Source organism: Scyliorhinus torazame, chromosome 10 (assembly GCF_047496885.1).
Source record: "Scyliorhinus torazame isolate Kashiwa2021f chromosome 10, sScyTor2.1, whole genome shotgun sequence".
In the NCBI taxonomy this organism is placed as follows: domain Eukaryota; kingdom Metazoa; phylum Chordata; class Chondrichthyes; order Carcharhiniformes; family Scyliorhinidae; genus Scyliorhinus; species Scyliorhinus torazame.
In genome coordinates, this window is record NC_092716.1 from 199370647 (window position 1) to 199392324 (window position 21678).

At 46.1% G+C, this 21678-nt stretch overlaps 1 protein-coding gene across 3 annotated transcripts in view; it reads right to left on the reverse strand.

The window, feature by feature from the left end:
- The window catches only part of LOC140384491 (doublecortin domain-containing protein 1-like), an 871034-nt gene that overhangs the window by 458001 nt on the left and 391355 nt on the right, over window positions 1-21678 (reverse strand). For all 3 annotated transcript variants that reach the window (XM_072466241.1, XM_072466242.1, XM_072466243.1), the window contains 4 exons: window positions 14585-14702; window positions 12447-12593; window positions 10617-10738; window positions 1628-1688 (listed from right to left, as the gene is read on the reverse strand). In XM_072466241.1, the coding sequence (XP_072322342.1) occupies window positions 1628-1688; window positions 10617-10738; window positions 12447-12593; window positions 14585-14702 (448 nt within the window). The remainder of the gene's footprint in view (window positions 1-1627; window positions 1689-10616; window positions 10739-12446; window positions 12594-14584; window positions 14703-21678) is intronic.

A 21678-nucleotide genomic window follows, 5' to 3' on the forward strand; every position in this document is an offset into this window, starting at 1 on the left:
TGGATTGGCCATGATCAATGTGCATGGTTATGGGAATAAGGTAGGGGAGTGGGCCTAGGTAGACTGCTCTTTCGGAGGGTCAGTGCAGACTCGATGGACTGAATGACTGCCTTATATGTACATAAATACTATAGTCTAGAAACAACTGATCATCATATCAGTGGGAAAATGCATTCCCAACTAATTTCGATAGCATTTCACCATTTGGTATTTCAGCACAGACATTATCCATGATGATACTAAATACCAGACATTAACCAAGAATAATTTACAGGCTTCTAACTTTATTGGTATCAGCCCTGGCTCATCATTAGCACTCTAATCTCTGAATCATAAGTTTCAAGGTTCAAGTCCCACGCCAGGACTTGGGCACAAAAAGCAAGGCCGATACTCCAGTGTACACCGGTACAGGCTTGGAGGGCCGAAGGGTCTGTTCCTGTGCTGTATTGTTCTTTGTAATTTTGAGGGAATGCTACACAGATGGCAGGTTTGTATTTCTGATGAGAAAAGAAACCATCCGCCTGCTCGGGTTGACATAAAAGATCCCTTGGCACTATTTTGAAGAAGAGCAAAGGAGTTATCCCTGGCTAATATTTATCCCTCAACCACCTTCAGAAAACAGGCTACTGATTGTGGGTGCGGATGCGTGCAAATTGGCCGCCATGTTCCTACATTACAATGGTCGCCACATTTCAAAAGTACTTCATTGGCTGTAAAGCACTTTCGGATGCCCTGTGGCCATAAAAAGCACAAAATAAGTCTTTCTTTCTGAGTAGTGCTGGGATACGGGGCAAAACTGTACTTCCTACACAGTGTGTCTATTTTCGGCAGAGTTCCTGAAGCTTCCCAATTAGAACCCGATATTTCATCACAATTTCATGTATCTATGTTGAACACTAGTTTTAGGGGTTCTCTTCTCCTTCCCCCCCCCCCCCGTTTCATAGATCATCAGGTCTCCCTTCAGATTTTATATACTCCATGCAAAATGGGCAGCCAAAGGCAATAATAATAATAATCTTTATTAGTGTCTCAAGTAGGCTTACATTAACACTGCAATGAAGTTACGGTGAAAATCCCCTAGTCGCCACAGTATGGCACCTGTTCGGGTACACTGAGGGAGAACTCAGAATGTCCAATTCACCGAACAAGCAAGGGCCCTTATGCATAATTCCTGATTAAATCGAAATCATGGGGAGAAAAGAAGAACTTTATCACACACAAAGTGATAACATTTGCCAGTGAGCTTAATTTCCAGTACTTCCCAGTTACAAGAAGAACTGGAGGTCAGGAAGCAGGATAAATATACATTCTAAAAGTGTGCATAAATATTCAAATGAATACTTTTCTATTGCCGGTTGAGCTCAAAATATATTCCCAAGTTATATACATTATGTGAGCTTTGCTCCATGGCAGGATTTCCACTGGGTTTCACTGTCCATGGCAAAATTATGAGTGCATTTACTACAGACATGCTTGCGATTTCATTATAGCTAGTGAACAGAGCAAATCTGCCGGCTGCGAAGGAGGTTAGGTAGGATTCCTGCAGCAGAAACAACAACTGCTGCAGTGGTTACATTAGAGCTTGCCTTTAAATTATATATTTCAAAGTAGAAGCCACAACACAAACCAGAGAGTAAATGTGACCGGCTGTGCTGAACCCCCACTGCTGATGTGGACTTTGTCTCATTCTGTGCAGAGAAAAACAAAAGCAAGAGATCTGTGTTATGTAAAGGGTATAAACGTCATCTTACAAGGCTGCAGCAGTACCGTGATTATAAAACAGGAATAGCAAAGTACAGATCAGCTAAAGGTCAGGAGTGCAAATACACCTTGAATGAAGCAGAATACAATGAGGAAATATTTAGATTGAGCGGCAAAACAAACCAGCAGCAACACATTAGGGGCTGCCCACCAAGTGTCTGCCTGACATTCAGCTCTACTGACAGTAATGGAACAGAATATCAAGCCGGGAATATAGACAGCACATATAATACCACCACTTATTACTCCATTGCCTGGCAAATTTGTATCCCAAAAAATTGAGTCATTTGTGGGCCGGAAACAATCATGTAGGTTGCAGACTATTGTAAAAAGGTATCAACCAAAGGTTTCCTGCAAACTCTTAACCACTCCTAATAAATTTTTGTCTCTGCTATTTTAACAAGTATACACATATATTTTAACCCAAATAATCGGATTGGTAACACCTTCAGAAAAATGTTTGACAGGATTTGTTGGGAGCATGTTAGCATTTGTTCAAACAGTAATTCCTGATACATAACCTTAAACCTACTGGATTGAAATCACTCTGTGTGATAATCAGAATACATGAGAAATGGAAGGGAAATCTTCTCTCGACTCTCCATATCTACCAGCCCGTTGTGCTCAACGGCAAGAATGATTGTGGGCTAACATCAGATTAATTGATCCAACCTCTTTTCCCCAGTCTGGGAATGTTCTACAGTTAGACACAGGAACAGAACCATAACACCATTATTACAATTTTTGAAAAGGATAAGGCTCATGTTTTGGACAGTGATTTTACATTTGTTTACTTTCTTCCAGGTTCTTCAAAAATAATAATATTCACCAAAGTGCAAGAGTGAACAAGCCACTCTGGTGACTTTTCTTTATGTGACTCACCTGAGTTTCTGGACACCAAACACCCATGCAGTGTGTCTTGGAGTCTCAGTTGCCAAAAATCAGGGGCACGATTTAACAGTAAATCTTTAAGTATCATTCTGGGTGTGATTGGCAAGGTGTTTATAGATGGCCAAGTTGGCGAGTTCACCGTCCGTTTTTCACGGCGGTTAGTGTTTTGAAATGAACCTCCACGAGCTTCACACCATTACTGGCTGTCTCGCCGTCTGATTTCCCAGACTTGCGCCTCAGCGTCTCGCCACTAACAAGGGGGAGCTGCTTTTAAACAGTCCCTCACCACCCTCTCCAGTCAACCCACAAGCGTGGTAGTGAGTAGACCTGCTCCTCAATTTGCCGCTGTCGACCTGGCAAGGCTTCGCAACGCTGTGGATGCGAGATGGAACATCCTGTTCCTCCCAGGGTGTCGGAGGGCCAGCAGCAACGTCACCAATACCACTTTGGAGACTGTGGCAGTAGCTGTCAGCTCGGGCAGCATGACCAGGAGGACCATCATGCAATGTAGGAAGACCGGCATCCAATGTTGGAAGACCAACGACCTCCACCAGGTTGCAAGGGTAAGTTACCACCTCTCTATTGGCATCAATTCTGTCTGCCACACCTCAAATTCACACCTCGCTCCCTCCCCAGGGTCCGTTTTTGTCCAATGTGTGCAGGAGGGTTTCCTGACACAGTATGTAGATAGGCCAACGAGAGGCGAGGCCATATTGGATTTGGTACTGGGTAATGAACCAGGACAGGTGTTGGATTTGGAGGTAGGTGAGCACTTTGGTGATAGTGACCACAATTCGATTACGTTTACTTTAGTGATGGAAAGGGATAGGTATATACTGCAGGGCAAGAGTTATATCTGGGGGAAAGGCAATTATGATGCGATGAGGCAAGACTTAGGATGCATCGGATGGAGAGGAAAACTGCAGGGGATGGGCACAATGGAAATGTGGAGCTTGTTCAAGGAACAGCTACTGCATATCCGTGATAAGTATGTACCTGTCAAGCAGGGAGGAAGTGGTCGAGCAAGGGAACCGTGGTTTACTAAAGCAGTCGAAACACTTGTCAAGAGGAAGAAGGAGGCTTATGTAAAGATGAGACATGAAGGTTCAGTTAGGGCACTCAAGAGTTACAAGTTAGCTAGGAAGGACCTAAAGAGAGAGCTAAGAAGAGCCAGGAGGGGACATGAAAAGTCTTTGGCAGGTAGGATCAAGGATAACCCTAAAGCTTTCAATAGATATGTCAGGAATAAACAAATGCCGAGGGTAAGAGTAGGGCCAGTCAAGGACAATAGCGGGAAGTTGTGCGTGGAGTCCAAGGAGATAGGAGAGGTGCTAAATGAATATTTTTCGTCAGTATTCACACAGGAAAAAGATAGTGTTGTCAAGGAGAATACGGAGATTCAGGCTACTAGACTAGAAGGGCTTGAGGTTCATAAGGAGGAGGTGTTAGCAATTCTGGAAAGTGTGAAAATAGATAAGTCCCCTGGGCCGGATGGGATTTACCCTAGGATTCTCTGGGAAGCTAGGGAGGAGATTGCTGAGCCTTTGGCTTTGATCTTTAAGTCATCTTTGTCTACAGGAATAGTGCCAGAAGACTGGAGGATAGCAAATGTTGTCCCCTTGTTCAAGAAGGGGAGTAGAGACAACCCCGGTAACTATAGACCAGTGAGCCTTACTTCTGTTGTGGGCAAAATCTTGGAAAGGTTTATAAGAGATAGGATGCATAATAATCATCTGGAAAGGAATAATTTGATTAGAGATAGTCAACACGGTTTTGTGAAGGGTAGGTCGTGCCTCACAAACCTTATTGCGTTCTTTGAGAAGGTGACCAAACAGGTGGATGAGGGTAAAGCAGTTGATGTGGATTATATGGATTTCAGTAAAGCGTTTGATAAGGTTCCCCACGGTAGGTTACTGCAGAAAATACGGAGGCATGGGATTCAGGGTGATTTAGCAGTTTGGATCAGAAATTGGCTAGCTGAAAGAAGACAGAGGGTGGTGGTTGATGGGAAATGTTCAGACTGGTGTCCAGTTACTAATGGTGTACCACAAGAATCTGTTTTGGGGCCACTGTTGTTTGTCATTTGTATAAATGACCTGGAGGAGGGCGTAGAAGGATGAGTGAGTAAATTTGCAGATGACACTAAAGTCGGTGGAGTTGTGGACAGTGCGGAAGGATGTTACAAGTTACAGAGGGACATAGATAAGCTGCAGCGCTGGGCTGAGAGGTGGCAAATGGAGTTTAATGCAGAAAAGTGTGAGGTGATTCATTTTGGAAGGAAGACAGAGTACTGGGCTCATGGTAAGATTCTTGGCAGCGTGGATGAGCAGAGAGATCTCGGTGTCCATGTACATAGATTTCTGAAAGTTGCCACCCAGGTTGAGAGGGTTGCTAACAAGGCGTATGGTGTGTTAGCTTTTATTGGTAGAGGGATTGAGTTTCGGAGCCATGAGGTCATGTTGCAGCTGTACAAAACTCTGGTGCGGCCGCATTTGGAGTATTGCATGCAATTCTGGTCGCCGCATTATAGGAAGGATGTGGAAGCATTGGAAAGGGTGCAGAGGAGATTTACCAGAATGTTGCCTGGTATGGAGGGAAGATCTTATGCGGAAAGGCTGAGGGACTTGAGGCTGTTTTCGTTATAGAGAAGAAGGTTAAGAGGTGACTTAATTGAGGCATACAAGATGATGAGAGGATTGGATAGGGTGGACAGTGAGAGTCTTTTCCTTGGATGGTGATGTCTAGCACGAGGGGAGATAGATATAGGACAGATATCAGAGGTAGGTTCTTTACTCAGAGAGTAAGAAGGGTGTGGAATGCCCTGCCTGCAACAGTAGTGGTCTCTCCAACACTAAGGGCATTCAAATGGTCATTGGATAGACATATGGATGATAAGGGAATAGTGTAGATGGGCTTTAGAGTGGTTTCACAGGTCGGCGCAACATCGAGGGCCGAAGGGCCTGTACTGCTCTGTAATGTTCTATGTTCCCCACATCCAATCTTTGTGCTGGTTCCTCAGCACACCCTGACATCCACCAGCACAACCCCTTCACGTACAGTTGCGGTGCTCACACATGCCACCTACATAGACCCCCCCATGATCGATCAAGCGCGCAACTCACAAAGCCCTCTCTTAGTCCCGCAGGAGAAAATAGCCCACAATAAGCAAAAAAGGGCCAAGACAGGCGGCAGAGAACCAGAGATCCGAGTCCTCAACCCCTATGAGGTATAGGCCCTGGAAATTGTGGGGTTGACTGAGGAGAGAGCAGTCAGCGACAACGAACTTGGCCTGCACCACAGAGGTGAGGATCTACAGCCCCTTCACTCAGATAACCTGACTCAAGTCAGTTGTTCATGTCAGGCAAAATGATCCTTCGCTCTCACTAACCACATGTCCATTCTCTCTCAAGATCACCATCTGATGGGGCCGGGCCATCCGGAGTCATCCCCCCTCCACTACCCAAGAGACCAGCTCAGAGAAGAGCTCCGAGGAGACCACCATCAATGCACCACACCTAACACCCAGGTCTGGATTCTCTGCCCCGCCGGCGCGATTCTCCATAACGCCGGCTGGTCAATGTGGTTTCCCATTGTGGGGCAGCCCCACGCCATCGCGAAACCCCCAGGCGCCGGCAAAACGGAGAATCCCATGGGCGGGGAATCCCGCCCCCCCCACCCAACTTCCACCAGCATTGAGACACAACTCGGTGGGCGCCATTAGTGGACAGGCTTCTGGGGCACAATCTGGTGAGCACCACACAGTTGCTGATGCACATCAAGTGAAGGCAGAAACATCCAAGGTGGTCAACAGTCGGTGATCTGCTGGATCCCAGGACACTGCTGAGTCCCAGTCAGATGGAGAACCTCTGGACAAGGTTATCTCAGAGCTGATGCAGTTGCTAGGACACAGCCAGGAGTTTCAGATGGGGATGTCAGCGACATTCCAGCGAGTGCATAGCCAATTGGAGGAGTCCGAAAGGCTATGGGCGCAGGAGATGATGCCGACAATGCATGGGACTAAGGTCAACACTGGCGACCGCAGTGGAAAGCCTGGAGCACGAGGTCAGCATCTTGAGTGGTGGTATCCAAGGCATGGCTGATGAATGGGGGGGAAGGAGGAGAATGGGGGGAAGGAGGGGAATGGGATGAGCTGATGGACAAAGCCTCGCCCTGTGAGAAGCGGGTAAGGATGATGGCCTCCCTGGTACTCCAGGCATTCCAGAGCCTTGCGGCCGCCTGTCCTCCACACTCCAAGTCCTCCTGCGCTCCTCCCCAGGCTCATCCACTGCCCCATCTGCTCCAAGTCCTCCTTCTCAGACGAGGCCACTTGCCTCTCCTCCTCTTCCTCCCCCTCCACCAGCATGTCGGCACGTTGCTGTGCCAGGTTGTGGTGGGCACAGCAGACCACCACAAAGTGGGAGAGCCTTTGAGGGATGCAGTGCCCTACCAGAGCGGTCTAGGCATCGGAACCACATTTTCAGCAGTCCGATGCATCCATTAATGACAGCACAGGGCTCCACCATCGGCCTCCGCACTGGCATCATTAGCCAGGACCTCAGCGGATACCCCTTATCCCCAACTACCAACCCATCATCTTGAGGTGGTCCTCGAAGATGCCGGGGATCTCCGAGTGTTCCAGGATGGAGCTGTCATGCAAGCTCCCTGGGAAGCTTGCACATGCGTGCATGATTCGGAGGTGGTGGTCCCACATGAGTTGAACATTCAGGGAGTGGAACGCCTTCCTGTTAATGAAGGGTACTGATGACCCGGTGAGTGCAAAGCAACATGCGTGTCTTCAATTGCCCCCTGGACATGGGCATTCCGGAGATGGTGGAGAATCCTGCAGTCCAGGCATCGTAGTTCGCTTGGTCCAGCTCAAAGTTGATGTATTCTGATGCCCAGACATAGAGGGCAACCGTGACCTCATGGATGCATTTGTGGGCTGCAGCTTGTGATATGCCGCACAAGACCCCGCTCGAGCCCTGGAATGAACTGGTTGCATAAAGGTTTGGGGCGGCAGTGACCTTCACAGCAACCAGGAGCGGGTGTCCTCCTCCTCCACGGGGTTCCAACACCGCAAGGACATGGCACAGGTTCAACAGTGTCTCTTTCTTGAGATGGAGTCTCCTGCGGCACATGCTGTCCATCATCTCCTCGAAAGACCAATGACGCCTGTATAACGTGGGCTATCGCTGGCGCCCCATTCTAGTTTCCACCACAGCCCGATCAGCAGCCAGGTCTTCAGGGTGCACGGCGACCCCCTGCACATGGTATGCCACCTCCAGCCGGCATCATCGTTGCTGCCTTCTGCAGTGTCTAGCTGCCTGGGCTGCCACGAGCCCCGCGAGGACATCATCTGCGGGACCGACATCAACATCCATTTTAGTCTTTTTATGGAATTGGAGAAGGAGATAGACCAACAATCAGGTAGGGCTTCCACCCAGAGGCCCTCAAATCCCCCAAGCCTCCCACCCTTACTTGTCCCGCCTTTTCTCACAGTGCCATCCACTGAGCCAGTTGTGCTGGAAAACATGGTCTGCACATTCACCCCGGGCCACATCATGAGTCCCTAGACCCCAGACCCCTGCCAGGAACATTAGGGAGACCATGCTCAGGTGCCCTCCCCTGGTCCCCATACTCACCCTTTGGTCGCGAGGATACCCGCATGCTGAAGCCCAGCTATTGAGTGTTTGATTATTAACAACTGCCTCTATGGTGCTGATGCTTCTAGAGTTCAGACAAAGTGTTCAGGCTTCAAGGTTTGAGTGAAATGCGATGCAATAATCATTGTCTGAGACATAGAACGTGCACCCATGAGAAGCCACTTGAGAATATTCTGTTTATTAAACGGTCAACAGTAAAAAAGATTTGAATATCAGCTACGAAACATTCCACATATCACACTATCCATTAATCAACAAGGAAGTGTCACATAAATTCCTTAATGGAACCGATACAAAGATATATCAGCTCATTTTCACAAAAAAAACAAATACCCTCTATCACCCCTTGCAGATTCTTCAGCAAAAATAGAGGATAAGCCTGAAAATGTGTTGTCATGTCCAGAACATTGTCATAGAAATGATCTGTCCATCAATGCATTATTTGTTCCACATATCAGTGCCATTCTCCGTCCAGGAACCACAGCTGTCCAGGCCCTCCCCCATGGCCCAAACGCACCGGAACCAAATCTTGGCATCCACATATTCCACTGGCACTCAAGGCGCTGTTGAATATCCTTGACTTCCAGGGTGTTTAACTCACGGTGATGTGCTAGTTGCATGCAGCACTCACCACACCAACAACAAAAGCATCAGAAATCTGTGGAGGCATTTCTTCAACTGCATCATCACATGGCCCATTTGGATCAATGTCGCGCACCAGTCCGATAGCGACTTCTTACTTCAAACCGGATTGCCTTCTGGACTCAGTGAGCCCAGTGTTCCAGTCCCAGGTACCTTAGAAAAATTGTCCTTCTTTACAGCTACAGAAAAGGAAGGAAACAGCATCTGCAGCCACCAGCAGGGGCACGCAGCAAACACAACCTGCAGCTGTGAAGTTCTCTCACAACTAACAAGATCAATTCCTTATTAGCAATAGCCTTCAGCTGTGAAGCTTGAGGCTGCTCACAGTCAAAGGGAGTTAAAGTGACCGTCAGCATATAACCAAGAACAGGGCTCTGCCCTGGAAGTTCACTCCCCCACTCCAGCCCAGGGAGACCCCTGACTTGGAACGCTCCAGCCCTCGACCAAGCCCAACCTCTGATGCGTCTTCCACCACCTACTGCCCCCATCCCCAAAGCACTGGGGCAGCAACTCCAGTGCCCTTCAGCTGCATGCCTGAAAATGGATATGGCTACTCACCTCATCAGTTCCACTCACCAGCAATTGCGCCAGCTTCACATTTAAAAAAGGGGTACTAAACGACTCCCCTACTAGTCCTCACTGTGGAGTCGGTTAATTCCTTGGAAAATGTTACATTCAACTTCAATCTCGTTAATGAGATGGAAATTATGCAAATTGGAGTTAATGATATGCTCGCCATATTTGGGCATCGTCCGGAACTTACCATCGGGAGCGGGCCGGTTAGATAGCAAACTGATTTGCGCCTGGCGTAAATCTCGATTTTCCCCGCTATTTAACCGGCACACCCAAATCTTGAAACGCTTCATGACATTAAACAAAATCTCGTGAGATGTCGCAATCTGGATTTCGCCCTCATTAGGCATGATCCAGATCTGCATATTTAAATGATTCATTAGGCCCATTTAGATATGCGTTTTCCGGATTCTCCCGATGCCTAGAACCTAACAACCATACCTGGAAGACCTCGCCAGGACACTGTTTAGTACCGGTTTCCACAAACCAGTCCTAATGGCATCTGGAGGGGGGGGTCTCCAAGGCAAGTAGAAACCCCCGGGTGGTCGAGGACAGGACAGGGTGGCACCCTGGCACTCTCTCTGGTATCTGTGCACCTTGTCACTTCCAGCTTGGCACACTGACATTACCCAGACTGGCAGGGGAACACAGAGAGGATGGCAGTGTCAGTGTGCCTCGGTGCCAGGTTGGCACTGCCAGGGATCAGGCCTGGGCAGCCTTACCACGCAGTGAGGGACTTTTCCCAGTGGCCTCGCAGAGGTTGGGTGGGGGGGGGCAAAGGGAGGGGTCACAAATGAGTGGTAGGAACTGAATGTGGGGGGAAGATCAGGGCAGCCAGGCAAATGGGCTCGCCAGCAGGAAATGACTCAAGTGCGAGCTCAGCAGAGAGGAACTCCCCGAGACTAAAAAATGGCAAAGTGCCGTTGAATACCGGGGTGTTTCCCTGCAATGCAGCTGCCGAAAAATACCGTGCTAAACATGCCCAAAACCGGACATAGATTTGTTTCTATTGAATCGCGTCCATTTTACATATTTAAACTGTATCATAAACTGATTGCATGATTTCACTAGTGAATAAAAACATACCTTTTCTCTACGACTAACTCAAATCCTTCCAAATTAAGACTACCCTCGCTCTTCAACTTGATTTGTTGATCACCAACAGCAAGGCACAGCTGTGGGACAGCACGACATATGATCATTCCAGCCTTTGCATCCATTCCACAAAGAGAATAAGGCGAGTAAGAGAAAAGAAGCAGGAGATATGGTGAGGTCATTATGTCTGAAAGGGTTTGGAGATTACTTTCTTATAAAATGAAACACCCTGCACATCTTAAGGCTGCTTGTAATGAGTAACCTCCCATACAACCCTGGTGGAATTTCTGAGTTTACTACTGGCCTCCCTTTACCAATGATACTGTATTTGGAGGTGTGGCTGATAGTGACAATTATGTCAATCAACTGCAATAGGATTTAGATAGGCAAGGAGACTGGACAGGCAAATGGCAGATTAAATTTAATGTAGAGGTGCACTGTGATACATATTGGCAAAAGGGATAGGAAGAGGCAATATAGAATTCATAGCACAATTCTATAGTGTGTGCAGGAACAATGGGGCCTGGTGTTCATGTGCATAGATCTTTGAAGTGGCAACACACATTGGGCTAGGTTTTGATCTTTGAGGTCTGGAACGTATAATGAGGCTTGGCATTTATACTTGGCAGAGAGCCCAGAAATCCATTAGACTATTGAAACAGCTGAGCCCCAGGGAAAACATTGCTTGATTAACAGTTCTGGGTCCCTGATTTCTTCTGGCATTTGCAAAATGGTTATTTATGCAAGGTGAAGAGTTTTCAAGTTGTTTCAGTTTCTGCTATTGATACTTAAAAGGGTCAGGATACTTAATACTTTTATTGATTTGCAGTTTTAAAAAAGTATTTTTTTCAGGAAGTGTAATTCTATCAATGAATCAGTGATTTTTATTTACACATGCTATTGTCACTGTAGGGGTCATTTGTTTTACATTGCATCTTGTGGGTGAATGGAACTGGAAGTGCCATTCCTTGGCATGCGAGCATGAGGAGGACTTTTTAAACTTATCTTTAAAAAAGTCCCCTCATACAGACTATGGTTCATGACACCTTTGAGCTGCCATTAACCATGACTCTTTGAAAACTTGACCTGACCCATGACAATTGCAGAGGATCAGAGCTGACCAGGTTGAGAGTGTAGGATATGGGCTCACAATTCAAACAATCTGTACCCTTAATAGGCTCTAAACCAGGAACTTCAGAAGCATCACTGAAATCATCCAGTTCCATGAAAATCAATGGACTTTTGGCTGGGCCGCTAAACCTCCCACGATGGGGGCCGTCATAATGGGGCTGGAAAATCCAGGCCCAGGGATGGGGGCGGGAACCAGTAATCGAGTTCCATAGCCATTTTCACTCCTCCATAGATTCTTCCCAACTCCATGAAAATCTAACCCATTGATAGAGTGACTAGTAAAGAACATGGGAGCTTTGACTCCATAAATTGAGCTGCTGAATTACAAAGGCAACAAAGTTAAGTTGACCCTAAATTTTATTTTCACAACGCTTTCCTCATCAAATTATTTCTCATAGAGCCAAAGATGTTTACAACACAGAATTAGGGCACCTGGCCTTTTGCTGGAGTAATTGAAAAATAAATCCCACTGTCCCATTCTCCCTATAGATACATATCTTCCTCAATTTAGTTGGGTATTCTTTTTCGTTCACCATTCTCTTTACTCTCCATTAGCAATTTTAAGCTGATTCATGTGCAATGTATTTTCCCCTTCGGGGATATTTTTGTCAATATTATGCAAAGTTACAGCCGTTTTAAATCTAGAACTCATAAATATGGCATAGTGTTAGCATTTGACTAGTTCAGTACCTTTGCAAAAACCCACATATATGAGAAAGACCACTTTGGCACTCTTTCGGATGTCCTGTTTTTCCTTTGGTCCTTTTTCATGGAAGCGGCTTTCTCACTTCTGTTTTCAATTGTAATCGAAGGGTATATGACCAGCTGGGGATCTTTCTATTTGCAAAGCATAAACAGACAAGGGGTTGGCATTTTTGTTTTTAATGTTTTCATCCTATTTTTACTGGCTCCCACCTCCATCACTCCAGCTAAATCTTTGGCTCTGGTTTTGATTCTTTTCTAACTTTAATTTCAAATGGCACTTATCATCCAGTGACGATAAACACGCCGCAAAGCATTGTTGTTTATAGCACAGAAGACGCCAAACAGCAGGTCAAAGCACAAACCGTTGCAGCTTTACAATCAGACAAATTGCTGGAGCCGGCCGCTTGGAGCTACACGGCAGTACAGACTAATTACAAGCTTATTTTTGGAGAGAGAAAAGAAACATACTGAAACACTTGTTAAATAGGAAAAACAGGTGAGTTAAATCTAGTTGACATGGGGTAACACAATGCATAATTGTATCAGCAGGCAGTTTGTTGTCAGTGATATTTAAAAGGGCATATCCTCTAACATAGTTAGCCATTAACCCTTCAAAGGTCCAAGTTCTTATCCCTGCTTTATATTTGCAATGTAGTATTTGCCAATTAAATTACCAATTATGTCTGAAAATCTCTTTGGTTATGGAAAGCTTGTTGTAACTCCTGCCTCTTTGCTGCCACAGAATTGAAAGAGAGTGGTTTAAACTATGCTGGTTTCTGTAGCTACACTTCACTTGAATGCCTTCTTCCCCCATTCCCAACAGATATTGGGTGAAGTAGGCAATATACAGTGCTATGAAACTAAACACTACGTCCAATATTCATGCCTGTCATTCATCTAATGAGGAGTTCCTGACCCGGATTCTATCATCATGCAGAGGCAATGGACAGAGGAGAGACGCTTTCCCACCTGAAGCCAAGATTGATGGGTCATTCACCCTCAGCTGTTTGAGTATCCTCACTAATGATAGGCAGGCATTGATAGAGGCCTTGGAGAAGGCTGGCTGATGTACCCCCTTTCAGATGGGTGGTAGGGTTTGTGGGGGCAATGGAATGCATCCAGGAGTGGAAAGTGGTCCAGTTCCCTAACCAAAGGGTTGATGAAAGACTGTATGGGTTCTGGACAACCTTTCCGTCATCTCACCCAAAAATTGGACTGGCACTGGATTTTCTATTTGGGCAGAGAGGGTGGGGGACATGCACCTAAAGCGCCACAAAAATCCATCTGCCCCTTGCAACAGAAGTGCCCTTCCACTGACCCTACACACCCTGCCAGGGTCAGTGTTGGAGAGCACGTGTGCGCATACATACTCTTGACACAAGATTTGTATGTATAGATAGATGGAGTAATTAGCAACAGAGGGAATATATTTCTTCTTTTCACCTATTCACTGTACCTGAGGAAAACAGAGCTAGAAGAAAAATCACACTGAAATGCTCTCATGCTGTCACAACATACTAGATTATTCAAAGCAAACCACATATGATTCTCCACACAGATCAGTCACCTATCTCTCAGCAAAATAATACTTTCAGGCATTAGGATATCTTAGAACAGGCAAATTATGAATCATCCATATAATTCATATTGGACTCGTACTGTCAGTATGATTTTTCACTGTTTTGCGCACTCTGCCAATCAGCTGTGACAAAACTATTCACCATACAGGTGTGACAGTGTATTTACTAATATTAATACGGACCATAAACTGTCTGTCCACAATGACAATCCCTGTGCAGAAGTTAGTGCAGAAGGTAGGAGGAAGGTGACCGAAACAATGACATTGGCACTGAAGATGGACGTTGTGCTCTACCCATTTGCTGCACTCCCTCTAACAAGTACTCAAAAAGTGACAATACTGGTGTCGGGCATGTATTGAAAATATTTAAACCATTTGTCTTCTGTCTGACCCTAAATGGGGTCAGGAACAGAGGTCACCAGTGCATCTGCTGCCATAGTTAAGTCAATGAAGTCGGGTTGAAGGTTTTCAGCTCGAGCATAATAAAGATTACAATTAAAATCTTGTCAGATTTGGTTAACCGTTGAAGCATTGTGGCACCCACCTTCCATTGAAGGAAGTGATATTTCTTTGTCATGTCCAGCTTTTCATGACAGGGCTGATTCATTTGTGTCCAGTCATAGTTTTCTGGGAATCTTGTACACACTTCCCAAGTCTCACACCTACAAAGTTAACCACACGTTTCAAATTTATTGTGCATTCGGTCAACCTCATTTTCAACTAATACCGTAAAAACATTTTTTTCCATAAAATTTGTGCAATAAAACTTATGGCTGAATTTCCTTCACTTAGGTAGAAGTGTTGGAATCTATCCTGCTTAAAGGAGAAAAGAAATAACAAAGGTTTTGTTTCCAAGCCCTTACTGCTTCTACTTGATATCAGTTTCATGATTTTCCTCCAATCAGGAGATCAGTCAGTGGTGGAAGCTCCACTATACACATAATGTTGACGAATAATTTAGTACAGGATTGAAGGCGTACTACATTTGCCAATTTTCTGAAACCAAAAGAGACCATACTGCACATCAACTCTTTGAAAAAGCTGTCCAAGTTGACCCACCCACCCTTTCCCCAGAGCCTTGAAAATGAAGATTTTTCAAATAGATAACTAGTTCGCCTTTGAAAGTTACTTTTGAATCTTTTTCCACCACCCATTCAGGTAGCATATTCCACAAAATGCAGGTCAGATCAAACCCAGTCAATTACTGTCCCATCAGCAAAGTGATGGAAGGGGTTGTTGACAATGCTATCAAGCAGCACTTACCCAGCATCAAACTGCTCACTGCCAGTCCATTTGTGTTCCACCAGGGCCACTCAGCTCCTCGTCTCATGGCAACCGTGGTCCAGTATGGGCAAAAGAGCTGAACTCAAGAGGTGGAGAGTGACTGCTCTTGAAGGCAGCATTTGATCATGTGTGACATCAAGGATCCCTAGCAAAACTGATGTCAATGGGAATCAGGGGAAAACTCTATTGGTTGGAGTCAAACCTGGCACAAAGGAAGATTGTTGTGGTTGTTAGATGTGAATCATCTCGGTCCCAGGATATCACTGCAGGAGCTCATCTAGATAGTGTCTTAGGCCCAACCATCTTCAGCTGTTTCATCAATGACCTTCCCTCCATCATCACGTCAGCAGTGGGGATGTTCGCTGATGATTGCACAATGTTCAGCATCATTCCTGATTCCTCAGGTACTGAAGTAGTCCATGTCCAAATGCAGCAAGACCTGAACAATATTCAGGCGTGGGCTGATAGGTGCAATGTGATATTCATGCCACACAAGTGCTCAGCAATGACCATCTCCAACAAGAGAGAATCCAACCATCACCTTTTGACATTCAATAGCACTGACATTGCTGTAATCCTGTGGGTTACAATTGACCAGAAACTGAACTGGACTAGCCATATAAATACTGTGACTACAAAAGCAAATCAGAGACTAAGAATTCTGCGGTAACTCACTTCCTGACTCCACAAAGCCTGTTTACCATCTACAGGGCACAAGTTAGTAGTGTGATGAAATACTCTCCACTTCCCTGGATGAGTGCAGCTCCAACTATACTCAAGGAGTTTGTCACCATCCAGGACAAAGCAGCCACTTGATTGGCATATCCATCACCTTAAACATCCACTTCCTCCACCACTGACGTACAGTGACAGCAAAGTGCACCAGTTACAAGATGCACTGCAGCAGCTCACTAAGGTTCCTTCAACAGCACCTTCCGAACCACTTTGAAGGACAAGACCAGCAGATACATTGGGAACATCTGCACCTGAAAATTCCCCTCCAGGCTACTCACCATCCTGACTTGGAAATATATTGCCGCTCCTTCACTGTCACTTGATCAAAATCCTGAAAACCCTTTCCTAACAGCACAATGGGTGTACTTACACCACATTGACTGCAGCGGTGTGGCTCATCAACACTTTCTCAACAGCAATTAAGAATGGGCAATAAATGCTGGTCTAGCCAGCAACACCACATCCATGGGCAAATAAATAAATGAAAATCACAACTAATTGTTAAAACTGAATCTTTTTCCCTCTGCTTCTTTTGTCAATTATTGTAAATCTGTGCATTCTGGTGAGCGATCCATCAGCCAGTGAAATTCACAATTATATGTGTCTAAAACCGTCCTTGTCAGTTTAGTGGGGTATCCTCCCAGACTCTCAGCACACTGCTGGAGTCACTGCCACAGGAGATGGACAGAGGAAAAGTGGTCCTCTTCCCTCAGTGAGCCACAAGGCTCTCCAGACAGACATTAAGAAGGAACTACAAGGATCTGGATGCAGTACCATGAAAAGTTTATTGACCTCACACAAGTAATCAAAGTCACCTCGTATGCCAAATCTTTCATCACTAGCCTCACACACTGCTCCAATCACCACATCCACCCACCCCCTCACTTTCCTATCAACAATCTTTATCAAGCATGACTCATGCCTGATATTAATAACCTCACCTCATTCTCACATACTTAACACTGATGCAAGGTTCACACTCACACGTCACACTTGCACACATGCTAGCTGTTCAACTATGACAGGCATATCACCCAAATACATTGCACCATGCTTATTAACATACTTCCCTCTCTCTCTTGCAGGATGGGCTGCCCCATAATTCGAAGCAGCAAACACCTGACCAGTGGAGCACAAGCACACCTGTATGCAATCACACCAATTGAGGTAATCACTACAATTAGTGTCCACAACTGAGGCTATGGTCAGCAGCAAGGCTGAAACCATAGACGATGACACAGTATGTACCTACTTAATCTGCCTTCTCACATCCCACTTCCCACTCACCCCAAAATCTCCTTTAATCTTGAGCAACAGTTGGTGGAAGCATGCACCTCGTACCTCTTTTCCATATTACAGCCCTACCCTGTGCCTTTCAGATACCCACTAACTGTCATTTAGTTAGGCAAGTGAATTGCAAAATGTGCAATGCATTGATGAGGGAGCACCATAACTTAATCACACATTCACAGTCACCAGCTTAGATACTGGCACTCTTTTGTGCTTCAGAAGGTAGCATAGAGGTAGCATATGGTCAGTGGTCTGCAGCAAGGGGAAAGGATATCGTAGGTGAGAACTCCCCAGAGAAAGATTGAACAAGAGTTCTGCCGCAGAAGGCTCAGATGAGTACACTGTCATAATATACACCAGTATATCATGGTGCAGACACACACACTGATGGACACACAGTGGGACCAATTAACACACACAACACCACAGCCAATCACCAGTTAGAGCACACTCACTATATAGACAGAGGGCATCAGAGTTCCCGCTCATTCGGGATGCAGTTTCTCAGAAGGACAGAGCTTACAGCTTCCAGCACAGTTCGTCACCATGTGCTGAGTGCATAGACTGGTTAGGACAGGCATAGGTCTTTAGTTTAATCTAACATCGTGTTAACCCACAGTGAAAGTATGTTCAACAGTTTCTAACTTAATAAAATAGTGTTGTACTATTTTAAGTGTTGGTGGCCTGTATGTGTTCCACGGATCCAGAGCACCCAACACAACATACACCAATGGGGTGGTGTGCAGAAAAATGCTAATGCACATAAAAATGCTTGGTGCCATTGGCAGGCCAGAAAGCCAGGTTACTGTCAAGGAATCTGGATTTTACTGTGCACAGGGCTTTCTATAGTGCTTGTATCCTATCCGTTCCAGGGTGAGGGTGGTGGCCAACTTCTTGAGAACACCTGGAGACACAACTGCCATTCAGCAGATGGTGACCGATGTCTAAGTTCCCAATGCAGCACAGGCAAAACCCACCCAAATTCTCAGTGCTGTGGTGGAGGCTCAGACTGAGGTCATAAACTCTCTGCTTGCTGCCATGGAAGCACAGGCTGCCGCTATCCAAGTGATAACAAAGATCGCAGAGGTGATGACCAGAGGGGGAGTGCCAGTGACTCTATGGAGAGTAAACCCATTTTCATCTCTCAGGATTACAGGATTTGAGGTCTCACCACTGCTGACCAGCCAGCAGACTGAGATTGAACAAGAGTTCTGCTGCAGACGACACAGATGGTTATTTGTCAGACAGCCAGCCCAGACTGCTACACATGCTGAGGTGGTGCCATCCAAAGCTGGGTCTTCTAGACTAAGGTCTGTGTAAGAGTGTCCTACAAGACTATGTGCAGTCTACCTCATTGGAGGTCTTCCATCAGGCATGCTGTAGCTACTGGCATGTGCTGTCCTGCAGCACTGGACCAGGCAAAAGCACCTGCAAGGTAGACACTAAGGGAATACAATTTGACATGGAATATTGAAGGATTTGTTGGATAAAGGTGGTTTGGAATGTTTTGCAGTTACTTTTATTTCAGCATTGTGGTAAAGGGGAGATTGTGATGGTTTGTAACAAAGGATAGTAAGCTGTGTGACTGTTGTACGATTAGGATTTGGGGTTGAGTTTAGCTGAGCCATATTTGAATGAAGTGATCTTGGATAGACCGTCTGCAATTGGACTGCACTGGATATCATCTCCATCCTCTAGCTGCTAAATAATAAAATCAAAATACTGCAGATGCTGGAGATCGCAAATAAAAAACAGCAAGTGCTGGATAAACTCAGCAGGTCTGGCAGCATCTGTGGAGAGAAGAAATAAATTAATGTTTTGAGTCCAATATGACACTTCCTTTGAACTGAAGAGAGGTAGATTTGTGATGGATTTAATGCTGTTATAAAAGGGGAGGGGCAGCTGGAGCAAAAGAAAAGGTCAGGGATAGGTTGGAGGGCAGAGAGGTTAAATGATTAAGACATTTTGGAACTAAAGGCAAAATGAGTGGTAATGATAGTATCAAAGAAACAAAGATTGTTCCAGAGTAATCGTGAATGGCAGAATAACGGTCAGCACCGTCTGAAAGTAAACAGCAGAATTGGTTAATGGGAGAATAAAGGTCAGGGCCGTCTAAAAGCAAAAACATGAAAACATGATGGGGGCTGGCAATAAGAGGAAAATAATTCAAAGTGGAGGGCAGAGTTCATGGCCTGAAGTTGTTGAACTTGATGTTGAGTCTAGAAGATTGTCAAGTGCCGAATTAGAAGATGAGGTGCTGTTGCTCCGGCTTGTGTTGGACTTCGCTGGAACATTATGGCAGGTCAAGGACAGAAACATGAGCATGAGAGTAAGATAGTGAGTTGAAATAGAAAGCAACTGGAAGGTCAGGATCATGCTTGCAGACTGAGTGAAAGTGTTCTGCAGAGGGCAGGAGAGCAGAGCTGCTGATTGGCTGTTGCGGGGGCAATTTGCATATGTCTGTCGTGCTCACCCTAACCTGAAGGTGTACCTGAGCAAGAGACCCTAGCTGTTCAAGTGAAGACAAGCATCCAGCAGAGGGCAGCAGAGCGGAGATGCTGATTGGCTGTTGCGGGGGCAATTTGCATACGTCTGTTGTGCTCACCCTAACTTGAAGGTGGTTTGTGGAGGAGCTGTTGTCAAGTGATACTTAAACCCGAAAAACTTCTTCAGTGTTTCCCTTCCTACCCCCTCCTCTAACCAAAAAAAAACAACTGCTGTAAAGATCAAGAGGAAGGCTCGAGGGCAGGTAGAAGTAGAAAGAAGTTGAACCGTGAAGTCACAGCCTGCAGGTAAGGGATTGGCGAGTGACTGGTAAGTAGTTTTTCTTTTATTTTCCCTCAGGTGTTATCGTGTGGGGCACAGAGGTTGCTGAGTGAGTGCTTGCTGAGAAGGGGAGTGAATAACAGATAAGCTCTTTCTTTCTTTTTCTTTTTTTATCTAGAGGGGATGGCAGGGAAGGTAGTGCAATGTTCCTCCTGCAGAATGTTTGAGGTGAGGGACGCCGTCAGTGTCCTTGCTGATTTCATCTGTGGGAAGTACACCCATCTCCAGCTCCTCAGAAACCGCGTTAGGGAACTGGAGCTGGAGCTGGATGAACTTCGGATCATTCGGGAGGCAGAGGTGGTCATAGATAGAAGCTTCAGGGATGTAGTTACTCCGAAGAATAAAGATAGATGGGTGACGGTGAGAAGGGCTGGGAGGAAGCAGTCAGTACAAGGATCCCCTGTGGTCGTTCCCCTTAGTAACAAGTATACCGCTTTGGATACTGTTGGGGGGGGGGGACTTACGAGGGGTAAGCCATGGGGTACAGGTCTCTGGCACAGAGTCTGTCCCTGTTGCTCAGAAGGGAAGGGGGGAGAGGAGTAGAGCATTAGTCATTGGAGACTCCATAGTTAGGGGGATAGATAGGAGATTCTGTGTGAATGAGAGACACGCGGTTGGTGTGTTGCCTCCGAGGTGCCAGGGTGCGTGATGTCTCGGATCATGTTTTCAGGATCCTTAAGGGGGAGGGGGAGCAGCTCCAAGTCATGGTCCACATAGGTACCAACGACATAGGTAGGAAAAGGGATAGGGATTCAGGGAGCGAGGGTGGAAACTTAGATCTAGGACAAACAGAGTTATTATCTCTGGGTTGTTACCCGTATCACATGATAGTGAGACGAGGAATAGGGAGAGAGAGGAGTTGAACACGTGGCTACAGAGATGGTGCAGGAGGGAGGGTTTCAGATTCCTGGATAATTGGGGCTCATTCTGGGGCTGGTGGGACCTCTACAAATGGGATGGTCTACACCTGGACCAGAGGGGTACCAATATGCTGGGGGGAAAATTTGCTAATGCTCTTCGGGAGGGTTTAAACTAGTTCAGCAGGGTCTTGGGAACCTGAATTGTAGCTCCAGTATACAGGACGTTGAGAGTAGTGAGGTCATGAGTAAGGTTTCAAAGTTGCAGGAGTGTACCGGCAGGCAGGAAGGTGGTTTAAAGTGTGTCTTCTTCAATGCCAGGAGCATCCGGAATAAGGTGGGTGAACTTGCGGCATGGGGTGGTACCTGGGACTTCGATGTTGTGGCCATTTCAGGACATGGATAGAGCAGGGACAGGAATGGATGTTGCAGGTTCCGGGGTTTAGGTGTTTTAGTAAGCTCAGGGAAGGTGGTAAAAGAGGGGGAGAGGTGGCATTGTTAGTCAAGGACAGTATTACGGTGGCAAAAAGGACATTTGATGAGGACTCGTCTACTGAGGTAGTATGGGCTGAGGTTAGAAACAGGAAAGGAGAGGTCACCCTGTTAGGGGTTTTCTATAGGCCTCCGAAAGGTTCCAGAGATGTAG